At 53.5% G+C, this 23,154-nt stretch overlaps 1 protein-coding gene across 5 annotated transcripts in view; it reads right to left on the bottom strand.

The window, feature by feature from the left end:
* The window catches only part of CCM2 (CCM2 scaffold protein), a 52,605-nt gene that overhangs the window by 5,777 nt on the left and 23,674 nt on the right, over positions 1-23,154 (bottom strand). For 3 of the 5 annotated variants that reach the window (XM_047763873.1, XM_047763875.1, XM_047763871.1), the window contains 4 exons: positions 19,835-20,008; positions 2,016-2,099; positions 1,278-1,461; positions 125-261 (listed from right to left, as the gene is read on the bottom strand). In XM_047763873.1, coding sequence (XP_047619829.1) covers positions 125-261; positions 1,278-1,461; positions 2,016-2,099; positions 19,835-20,008 — 579 coding nt within the window. The remainder of the gene's footprint in view (positions 1-124; positions 262-1,277; positions 1,462-2,015; positions 2,100-19,834; positions 20,009-23,154) is intronic. The other 2 variants (XM_047763874.1, XM_047763872.1) reach the window with 1 other exon arrangement.

A 23,154-nucleotide genomic window follows, 5' to 3' on the forward strand; every position in this document is an offset into this window, starting at 1 on the left:
CAACCAAGAGAAGCAGCAGCAGGAAGGCGTCAGACTGGGACCCCGAGGGCCCTGGAGCAGATGGTGGGCCGGGCCTGGGTCAGGAGCTGGGACACGGGAGGGGCAGGCTGCCAACGCCACTCACCTTGCTCTCCGCGGCCAGGATCACCAGGCAGCAGGCCTCCACAGGCCCCACGCCGCTCTCCGACAGGGAGCCTGTGGTGAGGCCTCTGGAACTTTCTGCACACAAGCTCTGGCTGGGGGAGATGCCGGGGTCCTGGGCTGAGAAGCCAACACCGTGGCGGGTCAGGGGAGACGCCGGGCGGCGCCTACCTGACTCAGGTGGGACAGACCCAGAGCAGGCACCTCCCCTCCGTTCCCTAGACAAGGGCACGGACAGGAGAGCCCCCGCCCATGCTCACGGTGCCCCGCCACTGCCCGAAGTCATCACCTTCCATGACCTTCCAGCATCGCCCTGGCTCTTACAAAGGCCTCAGACACCCCCTGAACTACCGACCTCAAACAGAAATACAGCTGTCCCTCTGTGCTGCCTGGGCCTGGGTACTGCGTGCAGCCCAGGCAGAGGCCCCTGGCCACCCTCGTCCCTGTCACTGGCCTTCGGGAAATAAATGGCTTCAATGCTCAACCCAGCCGCCACCAGGACCCAAAGGAGCCCAGATCAGTGTCAGTGCTGCGGCAACAACCTGCCAACAGCCTGCAAAGGGCCCAGCGCGCTGGTTTCTCCCGTTTCTCAGGGGCTCAATGCCAGAGCAGAGGCTCTGGCTCCTGACCACGGTGGGGGCCGCTGGGCAGAGGGAGCCGAGGGCTGGTTTCAGCTTCTTTCCTGTTCTCCCACAAGGGCCCACCCGGAACGTCTCCCAGACCGAGGGCTCCTCACTGGTTGGTCCCGTCTCTGCACCCCCAGCTTTGGGAAGACTGTGCGGCCGAAGGAGGGCCCGGATGCTGGCTGGGCTGAGTGGAGGCCCCACCTCAGCCTGCGGAGCCGCCTGCTCCCGGGGTCCACCCTGCCTGGACACCAGAGGCCACTCCGGCACCCTGGGTGGAGGCTGTGCCAAGCGGAGGGCAGGCCCGCAAGGCTCTGAGCGACAGAGGCCGAGCTCAGCACCTGCCCTCAGGGCCTCCCGGGTCACTGCCCTCTGGCCGAGGCTGACCTCGGAGCCTGGAGGGCTGGTTCTCGGGCACAGTTGGGCACCCCCTCGAGTCCACAGACTCTCCCCAGGACAAAGGCACGGGCTGTTCCTGCCAAGGACCCCCCGAGCCCGCCTCGCAAGGCGCACCTGTCTTCAGGACCACCAGGTGCGAGGCGTCATCCCGCACGTAGGACACGGCGGCGATGTCGTGGATGGGGACCCTGAGGATGGTGTCCTCCCCGTCCCGCCAGGCCAGCTTGACGTTGTAGGCAGACAGGCTGATGACAGCGTCATGCTCCTGGGTCAAGTGTCCGGGGAGCTGGTGGGCTCGCTGCAAGGAACCAGGGGGCATCGGAAACGCAGGGCCCGGCCGCGGGCTCCCCTGGCGCCCGCAGCCCACACCGCCGAGGAGCCGGGAACTCTCCCTTCAGGGCAGCCCAGCTTTGCTCTGAGGCACGGCCGCGGCGGGGGGTGGGGGTGGGGGGGGGTGGGGACCAGCATGTGGTCTGGATATCTCGAAAATGTGAATTTTAAAAACATCCCAAAACCAAGAGGAACAGATCTGGAGAATAAAATTAATGTTGAGACCGAGGAACAGTCACTGTGGCCAAGAACCAAAGCCCCCCTTAAACATGATGGGACCGGGTCAGCCCTCTCAGCCATGGAGGCCCAGGGTCAGAGGACCAAGAGCTGGTGTCAAAGAACAAGGGTCAGAGGTCAAGTTGGGAGGTGGAGCAGGCTGAGGGTCAGAGGTCAGGTTAAGAGGTGGAACAGGCCGAGGGTCAGAGGTCGGACTGGGAGGTGGACCAGGCTGAAGGTCAAAGGTCAGTTAAGAGGTGGAGCAGGCCGAGGGTAGGAGGGCAGAGTCAGGAGGACCGGCGTTACCTTTGCGTTGTCTATGAAATGCAGGATTTCCGTCCTACTGGAGGGATTCAGGTACCCTGGTATGGACGTTAACTGACCTAAATACTGAAAGTGAGGAGAAAAAACAGGAAGATGCGCTAGCACCATCACAGGCCCCAGAGCCTTGGACCTCCAGGCCATTTGTGGCACCAGGCCCAGGCCTGCAGCTCCAGCCGGAAGCGGAGGCCTCCTCCAGGCAGCTCCCAACCCCCAGGGACATCTGGCCCCGGAGACCAGCCACCCTGCCCGCCACGCTGCATCCAGGCTGTCATCAAAAGCCCTGCGAAGGACACTTGGAAACCAGTTCGCTGGAATCTGGATTCTAAGGGGACAGACAAGGACGGCCTGTGTTTCCGGGTCACCATCGGAAACTGACAACAGCGGCTCTGCGCCACCATCCAATCCAAGGGGCCAGGCAGCTGAGAGGTGAGCAGAGCAACGAGGTGCCACAGGGGCACGGGGCTGAGGGACCTCAAGGACGAGGGCCTTGAGTGCGGTCCGACATGTGTCCTGCCAGCTGTGTTCATGTCACATCTTCACCACCTGACAGTTTTCCAATGCAATTTAACAGGTGACTGAGTTCTCTCACACTAGACATGTCTCATCCTCTCACTAGCTCACTTTTTTTTGTGTTTTGGGGGGGGTTTTTTGGCTGCATGCTTTTGCCCTGTGGAAGTTCCTGGGCCAGGGATCAAACCCACACCACAGCAACAACCCGAGCTGCTGCAACGACAATGCCGGATCCTTAACCCACTCTGCCACCAGGGAACTCCACTAACTCGAGTGTTTACGGTCCCCATTAAACAGAGTGACACGGACTTCAATCTCCATTCCGACATGCCAAGGGCTTAGGGGTCATCGCTCCTGTCCTCACACACACACACACACAAAAGCCGGACAAACTTAAAATCAACACAACTTCTCAGGTCCAGGAGCAACCACAAGGTCACAGGGCAAACCACTGCCCCCAACCTGGAGAGAGCAGTGGGGGACAGAGAACCGCAGCCCCTGGAGGAGCCCTGAGAGCCCGCGGGGACTGGCCAGGGGCTGGACACGGGCAAGGACGAACTCGAGACAAAACTGTGGGGGCCCGTGCTTACGTGAGCTCTGCCCCAGGAGCCCTTGGTGCTCACGGCAAAGGCTGGGGAGGAAGCGCAGGGAACCACATCCAGCCTCTATTCCCCTCAACAAGCGCCTTCCGCCAGGAAGACCCGTCTGCCAGCACCTGGCCCACCAGGGGCGCAGCCAAGCCCGCCCCCCAGATCTGACCCTCCTAAGACAGGAACCCGAGAAGTGAGCAGTGTGTGTGACGGCCACAGCCCCGGGCATGAGTTCACAGGGACCTTCAAATGGAGAGGACTAGAGGGCGCCCCTCCCCAGCACCCCCACCACCCCAATGGGCTCCCGGACAACAGATGGCATGTATGAGACCCTAGTGAATGGCCCCCAGCCGCAGCAAACAGTAAACACAGCCTAACCCCTGGCCACATAAACACACAGCCTCATATGAAAGGCTCCTTTCACCTGAATCACCACACCCAGCTTTGTTTTTTTTTTTTTTCTTTTTAGGGCCGCTCCCACCGCATATGGGGGTTCCCAGGCTAGGAGTTAAATCAGAGCTGCAGCTGCCAGCCTACATCACAGCCACAGCAATGCCAGATCCTTAACCCACTGAGCAAGGCCAGTGATCGAACCCACAGCCTCATGGATACCAGTCGGGTTCGTTACCGCTTAACCCCAATGGGAACTCCCGCATCCAGCTTTCAACAAAAAATTACAAGGCATGTTAAAAGGCAAAAAACACTGAACAGAATCAGACTCAGATATGGCAGAGATTTTGGAATTATCGGACCAGGAATTTAAAACAATTATGATTAATATGCTAAGGGCTCTAACAGAGAAAGTGAGCATCACGTGAGAACTGCTGGGTAATGCAAGCAAAGAGATGGAAATTCTAAGGGGAAAAAACACAATGGGAAATGCTAAAAATCAAAAACATCACAACAGAAATGAAGAATGCTTTTGATGGGTTCATCAGTAAATGAACACAGCCAAGGGAAAAATCAATGAGCTTGGAGATATGTCATTAAAAATCCCCAAAACTGAAAAGCAAGTAGAAAAAAAAGAAGAAAAAAAAACCCGAAGGAAAAAAATAAAAAGCCCACAGAAAAAAAGAACAACGTACCCAAAGAGAACTGCATATAATTGACATCTACAGAATACTCCATCCAACAACAGCACACAGGAGGATTCATATTCTTCTCAAGCTCCCATGAACATTCACCAAGACCAAGCACATTCCGGGCCATAAAACAGACCTTCACAAATTTAAAAGAAAAGAAACCATGCAAAACATATCCTTAGACCCCAATGGAAGGGACTCCTGAGATACAATCTACCAAGACTCATATGAGGCAAATGGACAATGTGAATAGGCATCTGATCTGTTAAAGAGATTTAATCAATGATAACTTTAAAAAACAAAAAACACACACAAAAAAACTGGAGTTCCCATCGTGGTGCAGTGGTTAACAAACCCGACTAGGAACCACGAGGTTGCGGGTTCGATCCCTGGCCTCGCTCGGTGGGTTAAGGATCCAGCGTTGCCGTGAGCTCTGGTGTAGGTCGCAGACACGGCTCGGATCCCGAGTTGCTGTGGCTGTGGTGTAGGCCGGTGGCCACAGCTCTGATTCGACCCCTAGCCTGGGAACCTCCATATGCTGCAGAAGCAGCCCTAGGAAAGGCAAAAAAAAGACAAAATCATAGCAACAACAACTTTCTAGGGAGTTCCTATTGTGGCTCTGCAGTAACAAACCTGACTAGTATTCACAAGGATGTGGGTTCAATCCCTGGCCCCGCTCAGTGGGTTAAGGATCTGGCATTGCCATGAGCTCCAGTGCAGACTGCAAACTCGGCTCAGATCTGGTTTTGCTGTGGCTGTGGCATAGACTGACAGCCACAGCTCTGAGTCAATCCCTAGCCTGGGAACTCTAATATGCAGCAGGTTTGGCTCTAAAAAAATAAAATAATAATAACTTTCTATAAAGAAAGTATCGAGCCCAAACAGGTTCACTGGTGAATTCTACTCAATGTTTAAGAAAGAAATTAGGAGTTCCCTTGTAGCACAGTGGGTTAAGGATCTGGCATTATCACTACAGCAGCTTGGGTCCCTGATTGATCCCTGGGCCCAGGAGCTTCCACATGCCATAGGCATGGCTGGAAAAAAAAAAAAAAAAAAGGAAAGAACAGTATTTCTTTTCCTTTTTTTTTTTTTGTCTTTTGTCTTTTCTAGGGCCGCACCTGCAGCATATGGAGGTTCCCAGGCTAGGGGTCTAATCAGGGCTGTAGCCGCTGGCCTACACCACAGTCATAGCAACGCCAGATCCGAGTCACATCTGCGACCTACACCACAGCTCACGGCAACGCCGGATCCTTAACCCACTGAGCGAGGCCAGGGATCGAACCCACAACCTCAGGGTTCCTAGTTGGATTCGTTAACCACTGTGCCACAATGGGAACTCCAGACCAATATTTCTTATAAACATGGATACAAAAACCCTCAACGAAATATAAGCAAATCAAATCCAAAAATGTATAAAAAGAATTATACACCCAAAGCAAGTAGGATTTATCCTAGGTATGCAAAGCTGGCTCTACATTGATAAATAATTTAATGTGATCCATCACACGAACAGGCTAAAGAAGAAAACTCATATGCCCATAATCAATAGATGCAGAAAAAGCACATGACAAACACTCTCAGCAAACTGCAACTGGACGGGGACGTCCTCCACGCGAGCAAAAGCATGTACAGAACCATGACAGCTAACGTCACACGCGACGGTAAGAAGCGCCAGGACGGCCGACGGTCAGGAGCAGGGCAAGGCCGTCCCCTCTCACACCGCTTCCCAACACTGTACTGGGAGTCCTGCCAGACGCGGGGGGAAAGGAAAGAAAGCTGTACGTGGGAGGAAGAGACCAGAGTGGCTTTGTGGGCAGATGCCCTCTCTGACCTTGGAGCCAGGCAAGTGCAAGCAAGGCAAACACAGAGGCCTGAGCCAGTCCACCTTCTGCTGTGCCAGGCAACCACCTGCCCACGCAGAGCAGGAAAACCCGCAGAGGCTCACACAGGGCACCTTCAGATATGCGCTGGTCCAGGCACAGTCCGGTGGGGACCCTAAACGTCAGAAAAATTGCTTTCAAACACGGTTCAGGGAGTTCCCTTGTGGTGCAGCAGGTTAAGGATTCGGTGTTGTCACTGCAGCGGGCTGGGCTGGCGCCATGGTGTGGGCTTGATCTCTGGCCTGGGAGCTCCCATACACGGCAGGTGCAGCCAAAAAAAAAAAAAAAGTTGTTCAATGTGTGCTGGGTGTCGCCAAAACTACTAAGCTGTGTAGGAGAGTTCCCCGGAGGTCCAGTGGTTGGATTTGGCACTTTCGCCACTGCGGCCCAGGATCAATCCCTGGTCTGGGAACTGAGAGCCCACGTCCAACCAAGGCACACCGTGGCCAACGACAGAACGCAAGAAACCCAACTCAACTGTGTATTAGTTTCCCCACTTTCTACAGGGCCTGGAACCCCCCTAATCCCTGACTCAGACTTAGTTTGTCACAAATGAACATTCCAGAGCATTTCCACAGATCCACAGCTAGCAGAGGCCCTTCCAGTCAAATGCAGACCCTGGCTAACACTTATCGGCATCGCATTTCGTCTCTTCTCTCGCTTCCTGATTTCAAAGCTTATTACAAGTTCCTGCTGTGGGACAGTGGATGAAGAATCCGACTGCAACGGCTTGGGTCACTGCAGAGGTGTGGGTTCAATCCCTGGCCTAGGAACTTCCACATGAGCTACAATAACCAAACAGTGTGAGACTATGCAGTCTAAGGAGAGGCACACAGAGCAACGAAACAGAATAAAGAGAGAGCTGAGAAAGAAATCTTTACATAAAGGGTCCACTGACCTTCGCCAAGGGTCACCAAGACCATTCAATGGGGAAAGGACAGTCTTTTCAACAAAGGCTCTGGGAAAATAAGAGTCCACACATCAAAGAGTGAAGGTGGGCCCTTACCTAACACCATATACAAAAATTAACGCAAGGGGACCAAACACCTAAATTGAAGACCCAAAACTATGAGACTCTTAGAAGGAGCCACAGAGGAAAAGCTTCGAAACACTGAATTTGTCAATAATTTACTGGGTATGACACCAAAAGCACAGGCAGTAACAAAAGGCGGAAGCAGCCCAATTCTTGACGGAAAAATGGATAAAGACAGTGTGTTATAAACAGCGGGTATCATTCATTGTGGAAAAGGAAGGAACTCCTGACACATGCCACGACAGCGATGAAACGAGTACATCGTGCTAAGTGAAACAAGCCAGTCGCAAAAAGACAAACACTGTATGATGCCACGGAGATGTCCCTCGAATCAAATCCATAGAGACAGAAAGTCAAGAGGCGGCTGCCGGGGGCTGAGGGAGGAGGAGCGGGAGTTGCTATTTAGTGGGAAGGGTTTCGGTTTGGGAAGACGGAAAAGTTCTGAAAACGGATGCTGGGATGGCTGCACCACTATGAGAATGTTCTCGGCGCCACTGAAACGTACACTTCAACATGGTTAAGGCTGTGTCATCCGTTTTTTGCCCCAATAAAAACAAATCTTAGCTTTACTCAATAATTTCACTTGCTAAAAACTTTTTGAATCATAATCCATATTATACTGTACATTACTGTATATTTGCTTTCAGGTCTAGATTTGTATCATCCAAAATTATTAATTTCGGTTAAATTTAGGTGGTAATAAAAAATATTGTCTAGGAGTTCCTGCTGTGGCTCAGCAGTGATGAACCTGGCTAGTACCCACGAGAACACAGGTTTGATCCCTGGCCCTATTCAGAGGGTTAAGGATCTGGCCCGGGAGCTTCCACATATCACAGACGCAGCCGAAAAAAAAAAAAAAAGCCCTCTTATTACGTGCACAGGACCAGACAAGGATTGCCCCAGCTCCATGTGGCCTGGGGAACTCAGCGTCACCACCCACATCCGATGACTCGCCTTTCTCAAAAAGCCACCATGCTTCAAATTCAGGCACACAGATCACCAGAAGGATTCTACTTTCCTCATTCATTCAAGATTTTTTTGCCATAAAATATGTGTTAGTGGGGAGTCCCCATCGTGGCACAGCGGAAACAAATCCAACTAGGAACCATGAGGTTGTGGCTTCAATCCCTGGCCTCGCCCAGTGGGTTAAGGATCGGGCGTCACCCCGAGCTGTGGTGTGGGTGGCAGATGCGGCTCGGATCTGGCGTGGCTGTGGCTGTGGCGTAGGCCGGCGGCTACAGCTCCGATTCCACCCCTAGCCTGGGAACCTCCATATGCCGCGGGAGCGGCCCTAAAAGGACAAAAAGACAAAAAAGAAAACAAAAACAAGAGTAGGACGCATTTCCAAGAATAACTGCTGATGAGACGCAAGAGATGTTCATTTTTACCTTTTTTTTGGGGGGGGGGCACCTGAGGCACCCCCCCCCCACACACACACACACTATTCTTAGAAGTGACACACAGGCCTCACTGGGACAGGCGCCTTTCATGCAACGCCTGTCTGCCTGGGGATCCGCCCCCGCCTCCTGTCCCTCCCTCCCGGCCACAAGACCCCTTCCTGGGGTCAAACCTCAACGTGGCACAACTGGGGCCTGCTGGTCCTACTCAAGGGCAGGGACTGAACACCCCGAGCAGCTGTGCCGGGCAGAGGGGGATGGAACCCCGGCTGGCTGAGTGTGCCCATGGGGCTCTGCCCAGGGCACAGCACTTAATCCCGCTGAGGGGCCCGGACACACCTCCTACACTCCTAGCACAGCAAAAGCTCAGCAGAAAGTGAGGCCCAAATTAAACTCCGCGGAGACTGCAGACCTGCAGGGCAAACGGCGGATAAAGGTTTTAAAAGATGCAGAGAGGTGGGCCTGCTGAGTGGGATCTACCGTGTCAGACACAGAACCTCCTTGGGAGGGCTGGGAAGACGCCCCACTCTCAAGGTTGAGCTGGAATGAGAGGCAGGGGCGCCAGCACCCCGAGCAGCTCTGGGCTGGCCGCTCTCTGGGGGAGCGCTCATGGGGGAGACGCTTTAAAACCAGGCTTCCTGGAGCGAGGGGGCCCACAGGCCCCCAGGAGAGCAGGAGCAGGTAGCGGCCCTTAACTACCAGCACGGGCAGCAACTGTAAACCGTCGAATGGCAGTGGGGCGGGGGTGAGGAGGCAGGAGACCCCATGGAGCTGCAACTAGAGCAGAGAGGTTCCCAGGGGCAGGTGAGCTGTATACGGACAGCTCGTGTACAGACTGGGACACCCGGGAGTGCGGCTGCACTGCGGCTCCACTGCAGAGCGGGCAATCCCTGACCCCGTTTCCAGCCCCAGAAACCGACTGGAGGGGCGGCCACGCCCCAGGAGAGCGAAAATGTAACACCGACCGAGTGTTCGCTGCAGCGATGCCCCCAGTTCCCTCCAAAGGGACTCCCGTCACGCGCCCAGAGTACCAGCAGACTTGGGAGTGAGACGCTGTTAAACGTTTGGAAAAGGGCGCCTGAGACAACACCGGGACTCAGCAGCCCAGGGTGACAATGAGGCCCTCTAAAACGTAGGGGCATTTCCAGCGCAGGACACCTGAAAGGATGCCCCATCTCTTCAGGATGCAGGGCACAGCATGAGCCAACAGTGTTACACAGGGCTTTGTCCCAGGAGACAGAATGCATGGGTCTAGGGTCCAAGGTACGGTAGCAGGAGTGGCTCCACTGCCGTCAACCCAAGAGACCCATGTGGGGAACATGTGCTCCCTGCCCTACAACCTTGGGCTCTGGGGGGTTTGAGAGCCTGGCTCTAGGGGGAAAATGCTTCTATGAGGGGACGTGAAAAGGATCTAAACGTAAAACTGCAGTCATGGAGTTCCCTGGTGACTCAGCGGGTTAAGGATCCAGCGTTGTCACTGCTGTAGCTTGAGTCACTGCTGTGGCTCGAGTTCAATCTCGGACCTGGGGATGCCACCCCAGGACGGTAGGGGGAGTCACCTCCAGATGGTAGCAGACGAGCAACAGAGAAAGGAGGTCCCGTTCTGCAGGATGACCGGCCTTGACCGTGATGAGTGGGGGTAGGCTGCTAGGCGCCGAGGACAGAGAGATGCCGTGGGGTCCTGGGGGGAACCTACAGGCCCAGAAGCGGGCAGATTCAGATCTTTTCTCTCTGCCCAATCCTGCATCCTTCCCTCCCCTTCTCCTGAGAACATGCCCTGAATTGTCAAACTTGCTCTCCGGTTTCAGGTTCTGCTTCTACAAAACCCAAGCATCTCCAAACACAGACACGCGACAGACAGGGAAACCCTGAAAACAAACTTCACGGCAAAGGGCGAACTCACCCGCCACGCCGGGCACTACGGAAAACGTATGGGAAAATCCACGATCCACCCAACAGAAAAATGGCTACAGAAAGACATTTAGGAGTTCCCGTCGTGGCGCAGTGGTTAATGAATCTGACTAGGAACCATGAGGTTGCGGGTTCGATCCCTGGCCTCGCTCAGTGGGTTAACGATCCGGCGTTGCTGTGAGCTGTGGTGTAGGTTGCAGACACGGCTCGTATCCTGTGTTGCTCTGGCTCTGGCACAGGCCGGTGGCTACGGCTCCGATTAGACCCCTAGCCTGGGAACCTCCATATGCCGCAGGAGCGGCCCAAGAAAGGGCAAAAAGACAAAAAAAAAAGAAAGAAAGAAAGAAAGACATTTAAGGAGTTCCCGTCATGGTGCAGCAGAAATAAATCCAACTAGGAACCATGAAGTTGAGGGTTTGATCCCTGGCCTCGCTCAGTGGGTTAAGGATCCAGCGTTGCCGTGAGCTGTGGTGTAGGTCGCAGACACAGCTCAGATTTTGCGTTGCTGTAGCTGGGGCGCAGGCCGGCAGCTCTAGCTCTGATTGGACCCCTAGCCTGGGAACCTCCATATGCCGCAGGTGAGGCCCTAAAAAGCAAAACAAAAAAAGAGAGAGCGATTTAAGAGATCTGACTGGACCATCTGAACAGACACACAACCTCACTGATGAGTACACACTGAAGAAACAGGCCACAACCATCAGACTGGCGAAGGTCAGAAAGTGTGCAAGGACACCGTGCTGCTCTCTAGTGTGGACAAAGAGGTGTCACGCTGGCTTAAATCCTACACGATAGGCAGCCTGGAAATGTCAAAATAAAAAATAGGAGATCTCTTGGGAGTTCCCATTGTGGCAGAGTGGAAATGAATCCGACTGGGAACCATGAGATTGCGGGTTCGATCCCTGCCCTTGCTCAGTGGGTTAAGGATCCGGCGTTGCCCTGAGCTGTGATGTGGGTTGCAGACACGGCTCGGATCCCACGTTGCTGTGGCTCTGGTGTAGGCTGGCAGCAGCAGCTCCAATTAGACTCCTAGCCTGGGAACTTCCATATGCCATGGGTGTGGCCCTAGAAAAGACCGAAAAAAAAAAAAAAAGTAGGAGTTCCCATTGTGGCGCAGCATAAATGAATTCAACTAGGAACCATGAGGTTTCCGGTTCCATCCCGGGCCTTGCTCAGCAGGTTAAGGATCTGGCATCACCCAGAGGTGTGGTGTAGTTTGCAGACGTGGCTCACATCTGGCATTGCTGTGGCTGTGGTGCAGGCCAGCAGCTACAACTCCGATTAGACCCCTAGCCTGGGAACCTCCATATACCATAGGTGCAGCCCTAAAGAGACAAAAACAAAAACAAACAAAAAAAAAAACTGTAAAAAATAAATAAATAAATAAATAGTAACAGAACCTTACACCCACAAGTTCTACTTCTGGAATTTCTCCTATAGGGTTAGTCGAATGTGCAATAGACAAACTAAATATGTCTGAATAGATCCCTAGACAAATAAAATATGGGCCAGCCCTATAATGGAATACTACGCAACCACCGAAATGGAAGAGGCAGCTCTATGCATCCCTGTTCCCCAAGGCCCCTGAGACAGACTGCTACGTGTAAACGAGGTGCAAAGTGCACACGAGGTGATCATTCGGCTTTTCTTTTTAGGGCCACACCTGAGGCATATGGAGGTTCCCAGGCTAGGGGTCGAATCAGAGCTGCAGCTGCCAGCCTACACCACAGCCACAGCAACGCCAGATCCAACCTACACCACAGCTCATGGCAACACTGGATCCTTAACCCACTGAGCAAGGCCAGAGACGGAACCTGCATCCTCGAGGATACTAGTTGGGCTTGTAACCCGTTAGGCCATGAAGGGAACTCCTAGGTAATCATTTGGAAACAAATGTGCATGTGTGCCTGTGTACAGACAGATGACCAGTGCCGGGATGCGGGAGAAACTGATGCCAATGATTCCTTCCAGTGGGGAGATCTGGTGACCTCTTCTCACCAAGACGCCCCTCACCACAGGAATCTTGCACCACGTCCGTAACATACACATTCAACTTTTAAAAATATAGTAAATAGGAGTTCCCGTCGTGGCGCAGTGGTTAACGAATCCGACTAGGAACCATGAGGTGGCGGGTTCGGTCCCTGCCCTTGCTCAGTGGGTTAAGGATCCGGCGTTGCCGTGAGCTGTGGTGTGGGTTGCAGATGCCAGAGCCACAGCAACGTGGGATCCGAGCCGCGTCTGCAACCTACACCACAGCTCACGGCAACGCCGGATCCTTAACCCACTGAGCAAGGGCAGGGACCGAACCCGAACCAGGCTGGGAACCTCCATATGCCGTGGGAGCGGCCCAAGAAATGGCAAAAAGACAAAAAAATAAATAAAAATAAAAATATAGTAAATAAGAGATAATAACAAATCTCATCGAGAAGCACCTTGGAGAGTTCCCTGGTGGCCTAGCAGTTAAGGACTCAGCACTGAGGCTCAGGTTACTGCTGTGGCACAGGTTCGATCACTGGCCCAAGAATTTCTGAATGCTGTGAGCATGGCCCCCCCCAAAAAGCAGCAGCAGCACCTTGGGTTTCAATCACAAGCTCCAGAATTAAAGGCCAGAGTGTCCATTCACGGGTCCTGCGCCTGCACCACATTGGACCCCGCTCAGACAAATGTCAGCTTGTGATGGAAAATATGAGGAGGACGCCTCTGCTTTAAACAGCCTGGGTGAGGATTCAATGAGAAAATACATTTAAAATGTCACACAGGAGTTCCCACTGTGGCTCAGCAGATTAAGAACCAGACATAGTGTCCATGAGGATGTGGGTTCAATCCCTGCCCACACTCAGTGGGTGAAGGATCTGGCACTGCAGCAAGCTTTGGCACGGGTCACAGATCCAGTGTTCCCATGTCTGTGGCACAGGCACTAGCTACAGCTCTAAATCGACCCCTAGCCCAGTTAACTTCCACGTGGCACAGGTTCAGCCATAAAAAGAAAAAAAAAAAAGGTGAACAGAGTTAAGAGTTCCTGTTGTGGCTCGGCAGTAATGAACCCAACTACTATCCATGAGAATGTGGGTTCAATCCCTGGCCTCGCTCAGTGGGTTAAGGATCTGGCATGGCTATGAAGCTGTGGCGTAGGTTGCCGATGCAGCTCAGACCATGTGTTGCTGTGGCTGTGGTGTAGGCCAGCAGCTGCAACTCGGATTAGACCCCTAGCCTGGGAACTTCCATAAGCCGCAGATGTGGCCCCAAAAGAAAAAAAAAAAAAAGGTACGCGGTGTCGCGGTATTCAGTAAGCACTCAGAAAAGAGAAGCTGCTCTTAAGTGCCTCCCACGTGCATGTTATTTATGTTCATTCTAAATTCAAAATACTTTCCATAAAGAACCACGGTGGAGTACGTGGAGGTAAAACGTTTCCTCATCAATTACGGATTGTGCTGTTGGCATGGTTTTTATTTTATCCAAGTCATACATGTACAAAGAAGACATGTAAGTGGGTCCCAAAAACGTACAACAAAACCCGACCATCTGGTCCCAACCCAGGCAATCCTACAGACCATTTCCCAGAGACAGCCACACACACCACCCCCCCTGCCCCCCACCCCCGGGGCCAGATCGAGGGCCAGCTTTCTAAATTGCTACTGCCCGATGCATCAACTTAAGACACTGTCTGTTGATTTCCAGTTACGGTGGAGAAAGCTTCAACTCTCCTGTATCACCACCTCCACCTCTCCCTCCTTCTTTCTTACAATGTAGATCACTGATTACTTAACTATTACTTGGGGTTTGTATCATTCTATTTCACTGCTGCACCAAGAAGTAGTGAAATCACAATTTTGTTCAAGCATGATTATTTCTTTTTCAATCTTTAATTTTAAGATAATTGTAACTCATACGCAGTCGTAAGAAATAACACCCAGAGATGCACGCGCCCCGTACTCTGTCACACCCAATGGTAACATCTCGTGATTAACACGCATCACCGCCAGGAGCGTGGCTGCACAGTCAAGTTACAGAAAATCCTGTCACCACAAAGGCCCTCCCACTCCTTTTACAGGTGTACTCACTTCCTGCCCACCTGGTCTTCTCCCTAATCCCTACCAGCCCTTTCTATTCTCCATTTCAATAATTTTGTCATATCGAGAATGTTATACAAAGGAGATCATGTAGTCTGTAACTGAAGATTGGCTGGTTGGTTGGTTTGCTTGGTTGGTTTTGTTTTGGCTGCACCCACAGCATTCAAAAGCTCCTGGGTCAGGGACTGAACCTGTGCCTCAGCAGCCACCCATGCCCTCGAGGTGACACCAAATCCTTAACCTGCTGAGCCCCCAGGGAACTCTGGGATTGGCTTTTTTCACTCAGCATAATGCTCTGGAGACTCCTGGGGGTTGCTGAAGGAATCAGTAATTCACTCCTTCTTACAGCTGACGAGGCTTCCACGGCATGGATCACACCAGCTGTTTAACCAGCTACCCACTGAAGGACCTCTGGGTTATTTCTAGTTTTTAGCTATTATGAATAAAGCTGCTCTGAATTTCTGTGTACAGGTTTCTGTGTCAACAAAAATGTCCATTTCTCGGGATAAATACCCAGAGGACAATGGTGGTTGCGAGTTTAGTTTTTTTTGTTGTTGTTGTCTTTTTGCCATTTCTTGGGCCACTCCCACGGCATATGGAGGTTCCCAGGCTAGGGGTCAAATCGGAGCTGTAGCCACCAGCCTACACCAGAGCCACAGCAACGTGGGATCCGAGCCGTGTCTGCAACCCACATCACAGCTCAGGGCAACGCCGGATCCTTAACCCACTGAGCAAGGGCAGGGATCGAACCCGCAACCTCATGGTTCCTAGTCGGATTCGTTAATCACTGCGCCACGACGGGAACTCCCGAGTTTAGTTTTTAAAGAAACTGCCCGACCGTTTTCCGCGTGGCTGCACCTCTTTACACTCTCAGGGCCACGCCTGGGTGATCCTCCGCATCCTGGCCAGCGTTTCGTGTTCGCACTACTTTCTTCATGTTAGTCATTCTGGGGGGCATGTAGTGATGTCCCCCTGAGGCTGTAACTTGCATTTTTCCCTAATGGCTGGTGATGCTGAAAATCCTCGTGTGCTCGTTGCCATCCAAATATCTTTCTTGGCGAAACGTCTCTTCGTGACTTTTGCCTGTGTTCTAATTGGATTGTTTGGTTTTCTACCATTGGGTTATTTTTTGTTTTTGTTTTTGTTTTGTCTTTTTGCCATTTCTTGGGCCGCTCCCGCGGCATATGGAGGTTCCCAGGCTAAGGGTCTAATCAGAGCCATAGCCACTGGCCTACGCCAGAGCCACAACAACGTGGGATCCGAGCCGCGTCTGCGACCTTACACCACAGCTCACAGCAATGCCAGAGCCTTAACCCACTGAGCAAGGGCAGGGACCGAACCCGCAACCTCACGGTTCCTAGTTGGATTCGTTAATCACTGCGCCACGACGGGAACTCCCTACCATTGGGTTTTGAGAGTTCTTTACATATTCTAGATGAAAAGCCTGTGGCAGACGTGCGGTTTGCAAATACCTTCTCTCAGTCGGTAGCTTGTCTTTTCACAGAGCAAAAGGAGAGTCTTCTGCAGAGCAAAAGTTTTTACATTTTATGAAGCCCAGTTTACCAATTGTTTCCCTTTTTGGTGTCAAATCTAAGAACTCTGCCTACCCTGGGTCCTGAAGATTTTTTTTTTTTAAGCATTATCGTTTTACCTCTAAGTCCATGGTCCATTTTGAGTTAGTTTTGGTACTAAGGTGTGAGGTTCAGAATGAGGTTCACTTTCCTCTCTGTGGGTGTCCAGTGGCTCCAGGACCACTGCTAGGATGGTCCTTCCTCCACTGACTTGCTTTTGCACCTCTGTCAGTGATCGGTTGGATGACACACGTGAGTCTGCTCCTGGGTTCATGATTCTGTTCCCCTCATTTCTGGGTCAGTCCCTCTGCCGTGAAGTCCCAGCTTCGTTGCTGTACCTCCAAAGTACATCTTGAAATCAGATGGACTGACTCCTCTCATTTTACTCTTCTTTTTCAAAACCAGCTCTTCTACTTCTTGTGCCTTTCCATATAAATTTTAGAATACTCTTGTCTATATTTACAAAATATCTTGCAAGGGTTTTGATGGGAATTACATCAAACCTATATATCAATTTGGGGAAAACTGGCATGTTAGCTAGATTGAATCTTACAGTCCATGAACATGGTATGTCTCTCCGTTTATTCAGATCTTTGATTCTTTCATCAGCGTTGTGTTGTTTTCAGCACACAAACCCTATAGATGTTTTGTTAGATTTGTACCTACGTACCTATATTCATGTCTGCAATTTATTTCTGTTTTGTACTATCTGGTTTTGGTTATCAGGGTAATACTACCCTCACAAAATTAGCTTAAAAGTGTTCCTGTCCCTTCTGCTTTTCTGGAAGAGATCGTATAGAATTAAGTATTAACTCTTTAAACATCTGACAGACTATTCCAGGAACCATCTGAGCCTGGAGATTTTCTTAAGGAAGTTTTCAAATTAGATATTAAATTTCTTTAATAGTTATAGGAGTTTCCAAACAATCTATTTATAGCAACCTGTGGCAGTCTGTGCCCATCAAGGAACTGGTCCATTGGCCACCTGCTGCCTGAGCACAGAGTCATCTTCTGTGCTCTCATCATCCTTTGATTCTTCGGGGTCTCCCGGCACTTGAATGTCAGTCATTTCCCTTTTGCCCTGTGGTTCCAAATGAGGATCTATCATTCTGTGTCCCTACAGGTAAAGCGTTCTTTCTCAAGACTCTGTCTTTACTTTTGAGAAGTTTTACTGTGATGTGTCTTGGTGTGGGCTGCTTTGGTTTATCCTGCTAGTGGTGTGCTCAGTTTTTTAAATCTCTTACCACATCAAGAAATTTCAGCCATGATTCCATTGATCAGTTTTTCAGCACCCCCCCTCCTCCAGGACACTGATGACACAAATGTCAAAAAATCTGCTATAGTCCCACAGGGGGAGGAGAGCACACCCTGTTACCAGGTAGGGGGCGACGCCCCCTGGCCTCTGCTGTCACCTGAGTGACAGCATGCTGGGCATGGCTGGCATTCTGGATCCCCAACTATGCCCCACTGACATGATGGTGCTGTGTGTCTCACTGCTGCCATCGGAGGGCAGAACTCCAGACTCCCCCCAGTCTCCACTGACACCCCTGTTTCACTGGGGGTTCATCAGGGATGAAAGACCCCACTCCCTACCTGGCCTTCTCTGGGGTAAGTATAAGCCCCCACTCGGCCTCTGCTGGCAGAGGCAGAGGCAGAGGTGGGGCCACAGAGTTTTAGTAGTGTTTGTGGAACCAAGCAGGTATGGCTAAACATGTTCTGTCCTGCATCCCTCTTCCGGTCCTCTGGTCAGAGGGAGCGGCTTTTGCTGGAGTTTCATCTACACCTACGGGCTTCTCCGGGATGCGACCTTCTTCAGCTCCAAGCTTGGGGAACATGAGGAAAAAGAGAGCCGTGGGGGACTCACCAGTGGGTAGCCCCTTAGGTTCAGAGGTCCCTGGCTGGTCTGCCATCCCTCTACGTCTCAGAGTCTTCTTGTTGCTGCATATGTAACATCCAGGATTTTAAGGTGTACTTGATGGGAGGAGCAGGGGGACACCTGTCGACTCCTACTTTCTGGAAGCAGAAGCCCCCAGACTTCACATTTTCACATAACATGGGCCTATCCTTCCTTCCACTTGCCTTGTTCTCAAGGCTCTCTCCCCAGTTCTTCAGCAGCCTCTACCCAAACACATGGAACCAGCCGTGTTCCCTTCTTCCAGGGCTGCTTGGCCTGTTCCTCAGATTCCCGCCATGGGCATTCCCTGGCTCCTTTCCACGCTGGGGCCTCAGTTCCGGATCCGCATCCTCCGCCTCCCGGGTACGTCCTTGGGCTCTGAGGCACCACGTCCCCAGGAACCTCCTGAGAACAGCCTCTGTGGGCTCACGTTTTGGAGACCTGACTTTCGGGGCATTGTTTCCATCGGACAGTCGTGTGTGCTGGTGATTTTGCAAAATGTCCCTTCATTACTGTCTGAACAACTTCCTCCCATGCTCCTCCGTTCTCTCTTCTCATGAGTCAGATGCTGAAACTCCCAGTTGGATCCTGTGATTTTTTTTCTCTCTCAATACCTTTGTTTACTAATTTTCTCTGTCTTTTTGTTATTCTTCTTGGGTGACTGCATCTTTCGACCCCTCTAACATTTTTAGGACATACGATTAAGGTCCTTTAATTCCAAAAGCTCTTATCTCTACCTCTTCTTTATTTAAAAGTAGATCCTGTTACCTCCCAGTTAACAATATTTCATCTTATCTTCCTGAGAAGATTATGTATTTTTATTTCACCCCCAGTTTCTGCACTGCGGCTGTTTCATTCAAGGTTACTTCTTGCATTTGTCTTGGGCTCTGACTTTAGGGTAAATGTTTTCCTCAAATGAGTGCTTCTGCCTGGCTGCCCAGGACAGAAGCCATGTGCAGGGACAGACGTGTGGACCATCCCGGGCTGGCCGGCCGGGCACCCCAGCATTACCCTCGGGGGCCCTTCTGTGCACTTCCCAGCTTCCACAAAAAAGCACCCCTCCCAGGATCCTCTTGTGGGAGAAGCCTGGTTGCAGGTCCTCCGGAAGCACGAGGGAAAGGGGGTTGGTGATTCTCACCGTTTGGGACACAGACTTTGACTTAACCTGCTGGTCTTTACACCGGGTCTCTCCCCGCCCTCCTCGGAGCCAGGTGTCCCCATGTCTAAAGCCTCCCTCGTGCCACGTCTCCACCAGGGCACACAATGTGCTCCACGGCCTCTCCAGCCCCAGGCCCAGCTGGGCAGCTCCCTGTCCTCTGAGGGACTCAGATCGGCTCGATTGGCTCTGGGAGCTCGTTACCCGACCCTCATCAGTTCCCTCTGCCGGGGTACGGGCCTCACTCATCTCTGCTGCCCCTTCCCTGTTCCCTCTGAGCCCGTAGGCGCAAACCTTTTTATTCACTCCTTTCTACTGTAGTGTTTGGTGGAAATACTAACAACACACGGGTGCACGTCGTTTTTATCCAAGAGTGGCCACAGGCTCTGACAGGATTTGGGAGCCCTGATCCTACGCTGTGACAATGACACAGGAAACAGTTCCAAGCCGTGAGCAAGGAACCGAAACACACAGCCAGCCTTCACAAGAAAGGAGGCGGCTTGCTGCTATGAAGAAAAGCAGACACGGGGCCAGAAGACAGACATCTGGGGTCTGGGTACCCGGTTACCAGTCACAACACCCCAGGCGGGACAACGGGTGGGAGAGCCAACACGGCGTGCGTGGGGACGGGTCCCAGAACCGCAGCCCTCGGTACATCCGAGGGGTCTTTGCTGGCGACGGGCAAGCGCGTCCTGCAGCCGTGAACTTACCTTCACCTCCTTCTCGATATAGTCGCTCAGCAGTCGGTCGGGCTCGACGCGCTCAGGCAGGGACAGCACCACGGTGTGCAGAGGGCGCCTCTCTGTCACCTTCTCATGGGCTTTCTTATCTCTACTCTTCTCACCCTTTAGGAACACGCGTTTAAACGGCGACACAATTCCAGGCTGCAGGCAGAAACGGCAATGATTGCAGTTCATTATCCACAAAGGCTTTGCGTCGGACCTACGGCCGCCGAGCAGAAGCAGCCACGACCACCACCACGGTCGCCGCGCGGCCAGGGCGGGCCTCGGCGGGGCTGCCTCGGGCGCCCAGGGGCTGGCCCCGCACCTGTTCACGGACACTGAGAAGGTCAAGGGCCACTTCTCAAGGTGGTGGCCTCGGCAGGGGAGGAGAGGGCAGAAAGGGGAAGATCGCCCCGGAAGACAAAGATGCAGCACCGCTCTGACCCGCGTGGCCCCACCGGGCCCCTTCCCTGCACAGTCCTCGGAGAAGGCGCAGAGGTGCAGCCGGGGCCGGGGCATCAAGACCAGGGCCCTTTCCCTCTCCTGTGGGAACGCGGCGCCTGCTCTGCTTTGCCCTCCCTCCAGCAGGGCCTCAGGGCTCAGGGTGCTGACAGTACCTGGGCCACCTCACACCCTCGTCAGGACTAGAAGGGCCTGGAGGCCAATCCTGCAATGGAAGCAAACCGGCAGAGCAAAGCTCGGGACCGCAGGGAGAGTACAGTCAGCCTCACCCCTGGGCCCCAGGAAAAGGCCGAGGATTCCTTCCCTGCAGCTCTGCAGGGTCCTCCAGGTCCTCGGCGGGCACCCACACACAGAGGCCGTCACCCAAAGGGACACAAAACCAGAGAACATAAGATGCCAACATGCAGCCTTGGCGGAGAAACATCACCAAACACAGGCATGAAACCCAAAGCTAGTGACCTACGCCAGCCCGAGAGCTCACTTTCCTCTGGCTTGTCCGTGATTCTACAGCTCGCCAGCCCAGGCGGTGGCCTGGTGCCAACAGCACCCGGGGCCCATGGCAAGCCTGGCTCTGACCGTGACAGAGACAAATATTTACACCGCACCTGTATTAAATGCTCTTGTTTCCATTTCTCCTCTGCACAGGGGAAATTCAGCCACACGCCAGAGTCCCACCCCAAACAAGGTCACAGAACCCCCAGTCCTGGGAGGCGCCTCGTCGCCTGTCAACCTCACAGACGGAGGAGGGAGAGGGGCAGCGCCTCCCCCACAAAGGCAGGCAAGGCCTCGGGGTCTCCCAGGAGATCCTGCAGGGCCCGCCCCACGGCCACCAAGAGGCTCAGCCGCCAACAAAGGACACCCCACGTAAAACACGCCCTCTGCCAAGCAAACCCCAACACCCTTCCTGCTCCTTCTAGCCTCCTCCTTCTAGCCAGGCTGGCTTTTCTCCTCTGCTCCCTGGCTTGAATCCCTCGTCCTGGGTATCGGCCCGCAGACGCCCGCCTCTTCCTGGAGTACCCCCTCCTTGCCCTGGGTACCCGCCTGTTCCCACTCCCCACCCCCAAGGCAGGCCCTCGGTGCTGCTTTGCTGCCGTGAGGCCACGGGGCTACTGCTCATCCAAGCCGCACGTCATGCATGTGGGGCTCCACCGACCTCTCTCCCTGCTTTTGTTTGTATGTGAAATTGTCCACAACGGGGGGGGGGGGGGGGGCAGGTTGTAAGGACGAGCACAGCTCCTTCCTATGGCTGCTTCCACCTAAGCTGAGACAAGCCAGCAGCATGAAAAGTTAAGGGAGACAAGATAACCAAGGACAGATCCCCTCCACGGTCCATCAGAAGGGACAGAGGGTGGGTGCTTCTCGGAGGAGTCTGCAATGGCCGACCCCAGCTCTCAGACAGACCACCCCTGGGCACCTCTCAGGCTTCTTTCTCCTGGGTCCCAAAGGCGCTGTCAGCCCCCCACACGCATTAGGTGGGTGGGCGAGAGGGTGGGGGCGCTTCAGGTGAGATCCCGGGGGGGTGGGGTCTGGACCAGGCCGTTGCCTTGTGGACTCGCGTAGAAACGAAGGGAAAGGGTCGAGACCACGTGCCAGGTGAGCACCGATGAGGAACTTCCAGTGGAAAGTGACCCTGGAAAAGGAGTCCTGTACACAGCACATCTCACCAGCCGGACCGCACCCGGGCCCGGCCATCCTCAACTGGGACTGCCTCTCTGGCTGGCGTCCCAGGCCATCAGATGGCACACAGATGACACTTCCATCCCGTTCTGCCTGGTTGTTTATCTGCACAGAGAGCCTCCGAGTTCCCGTGATGGGCAAGGCACCGCCCTAGGGCTGTGGAAATACCACAGCATGTAACACAGTGTCACACAGATGACCCGAGTCTGAACCTGGCCAGAAGTAAACATCTGTCCCTATACCCAGTCCACCTGGTAACCTCCTCCATGCTCCCGAATCAGAACCAGCAGGGGCGCAGCCCAGGATTCGGAATCCGACGGATCCCAACGGCGCGTGAGAACAGCTCGGCTCCGTGTGTCTGCTGTTCCACCTCGTTACTCCTCGACACCTGGGAGCAACGGGAGCTTATTCCGAGAGGAGAGGCTTGCCAGGCTCAGCCTCTGACCAAGAAGCCAGTGCCCCATCGCCAGGTCTGCAGGCCACAGGTAACCGACGCTGTTTTCACGCTGAGGGACCGGTCACAGCATCAGGGTCGTGCGCACGGAACAGGCTGTGTTGACAAGGTGCCCAAGTCCCGCGACCTCCCTTAAGGACACACCCTCTGCCAGCCGATAAAGCCGCATCCGTCTGGCCCCCGCAGGCCAAGGAAACCAGGACAGCCCGCCGCAGGCGCCTCCGACTGCGGGGCCAGCTTCCCTCTGCTGAGCCCCGCTCCCTCTCACTCTGCCTTTACCTCCGGGGACTCGGCACCCACACAGCACCCCAGCACCCCGCAGGGCAGCAGTATAAGCTGGTCAATGAACGTCTGGTGCCTGTGCCAGCCGGGCATCGGGAAGGCCCTGAGGGGGATGAGACATAATTCCCGCTTTCAAGGTCATGGTCAAGCAGAGGGGAATAAGCCCCGAGCAGATGAGCAGGGACTAAATCCATAATGAAAACTGCCAGCCAGATGCCTCGGAGGTGCGCTTTAGTGCCAAAATGCCCTGTTTCTGAAGGAGCTACCCCGGCAATGAGGCACGACCTTGTGATGAAGAGCGGTGCCCGCCCTCCACTGCTCACAGGGTGGCAGAGGCGAGGGGAGCCGCCCCTGTAACCTGGGCCCCACACCTAACCACCTGGCCAAGCATGAACTGGGCATGACCGATCTGGGAGCAGACACAGCTTCCCAA

This window comes from Phacochoerus africanus, chromosome 16 (genome assembly GCF_016906955.1).
Source record: "Phacochoerus africanus isolate WHEZ1 chromosome 16, ROS_Pafr_v1, whole genome shotgun sequence".
Classification (NCBI taxonomy): domain Eukaryota; kingdom Metazoa; phylum Chordata; class Mammalia; order Artiodactyla; family Suidae; genus Phacochoerus; species Phacochoerus africanus.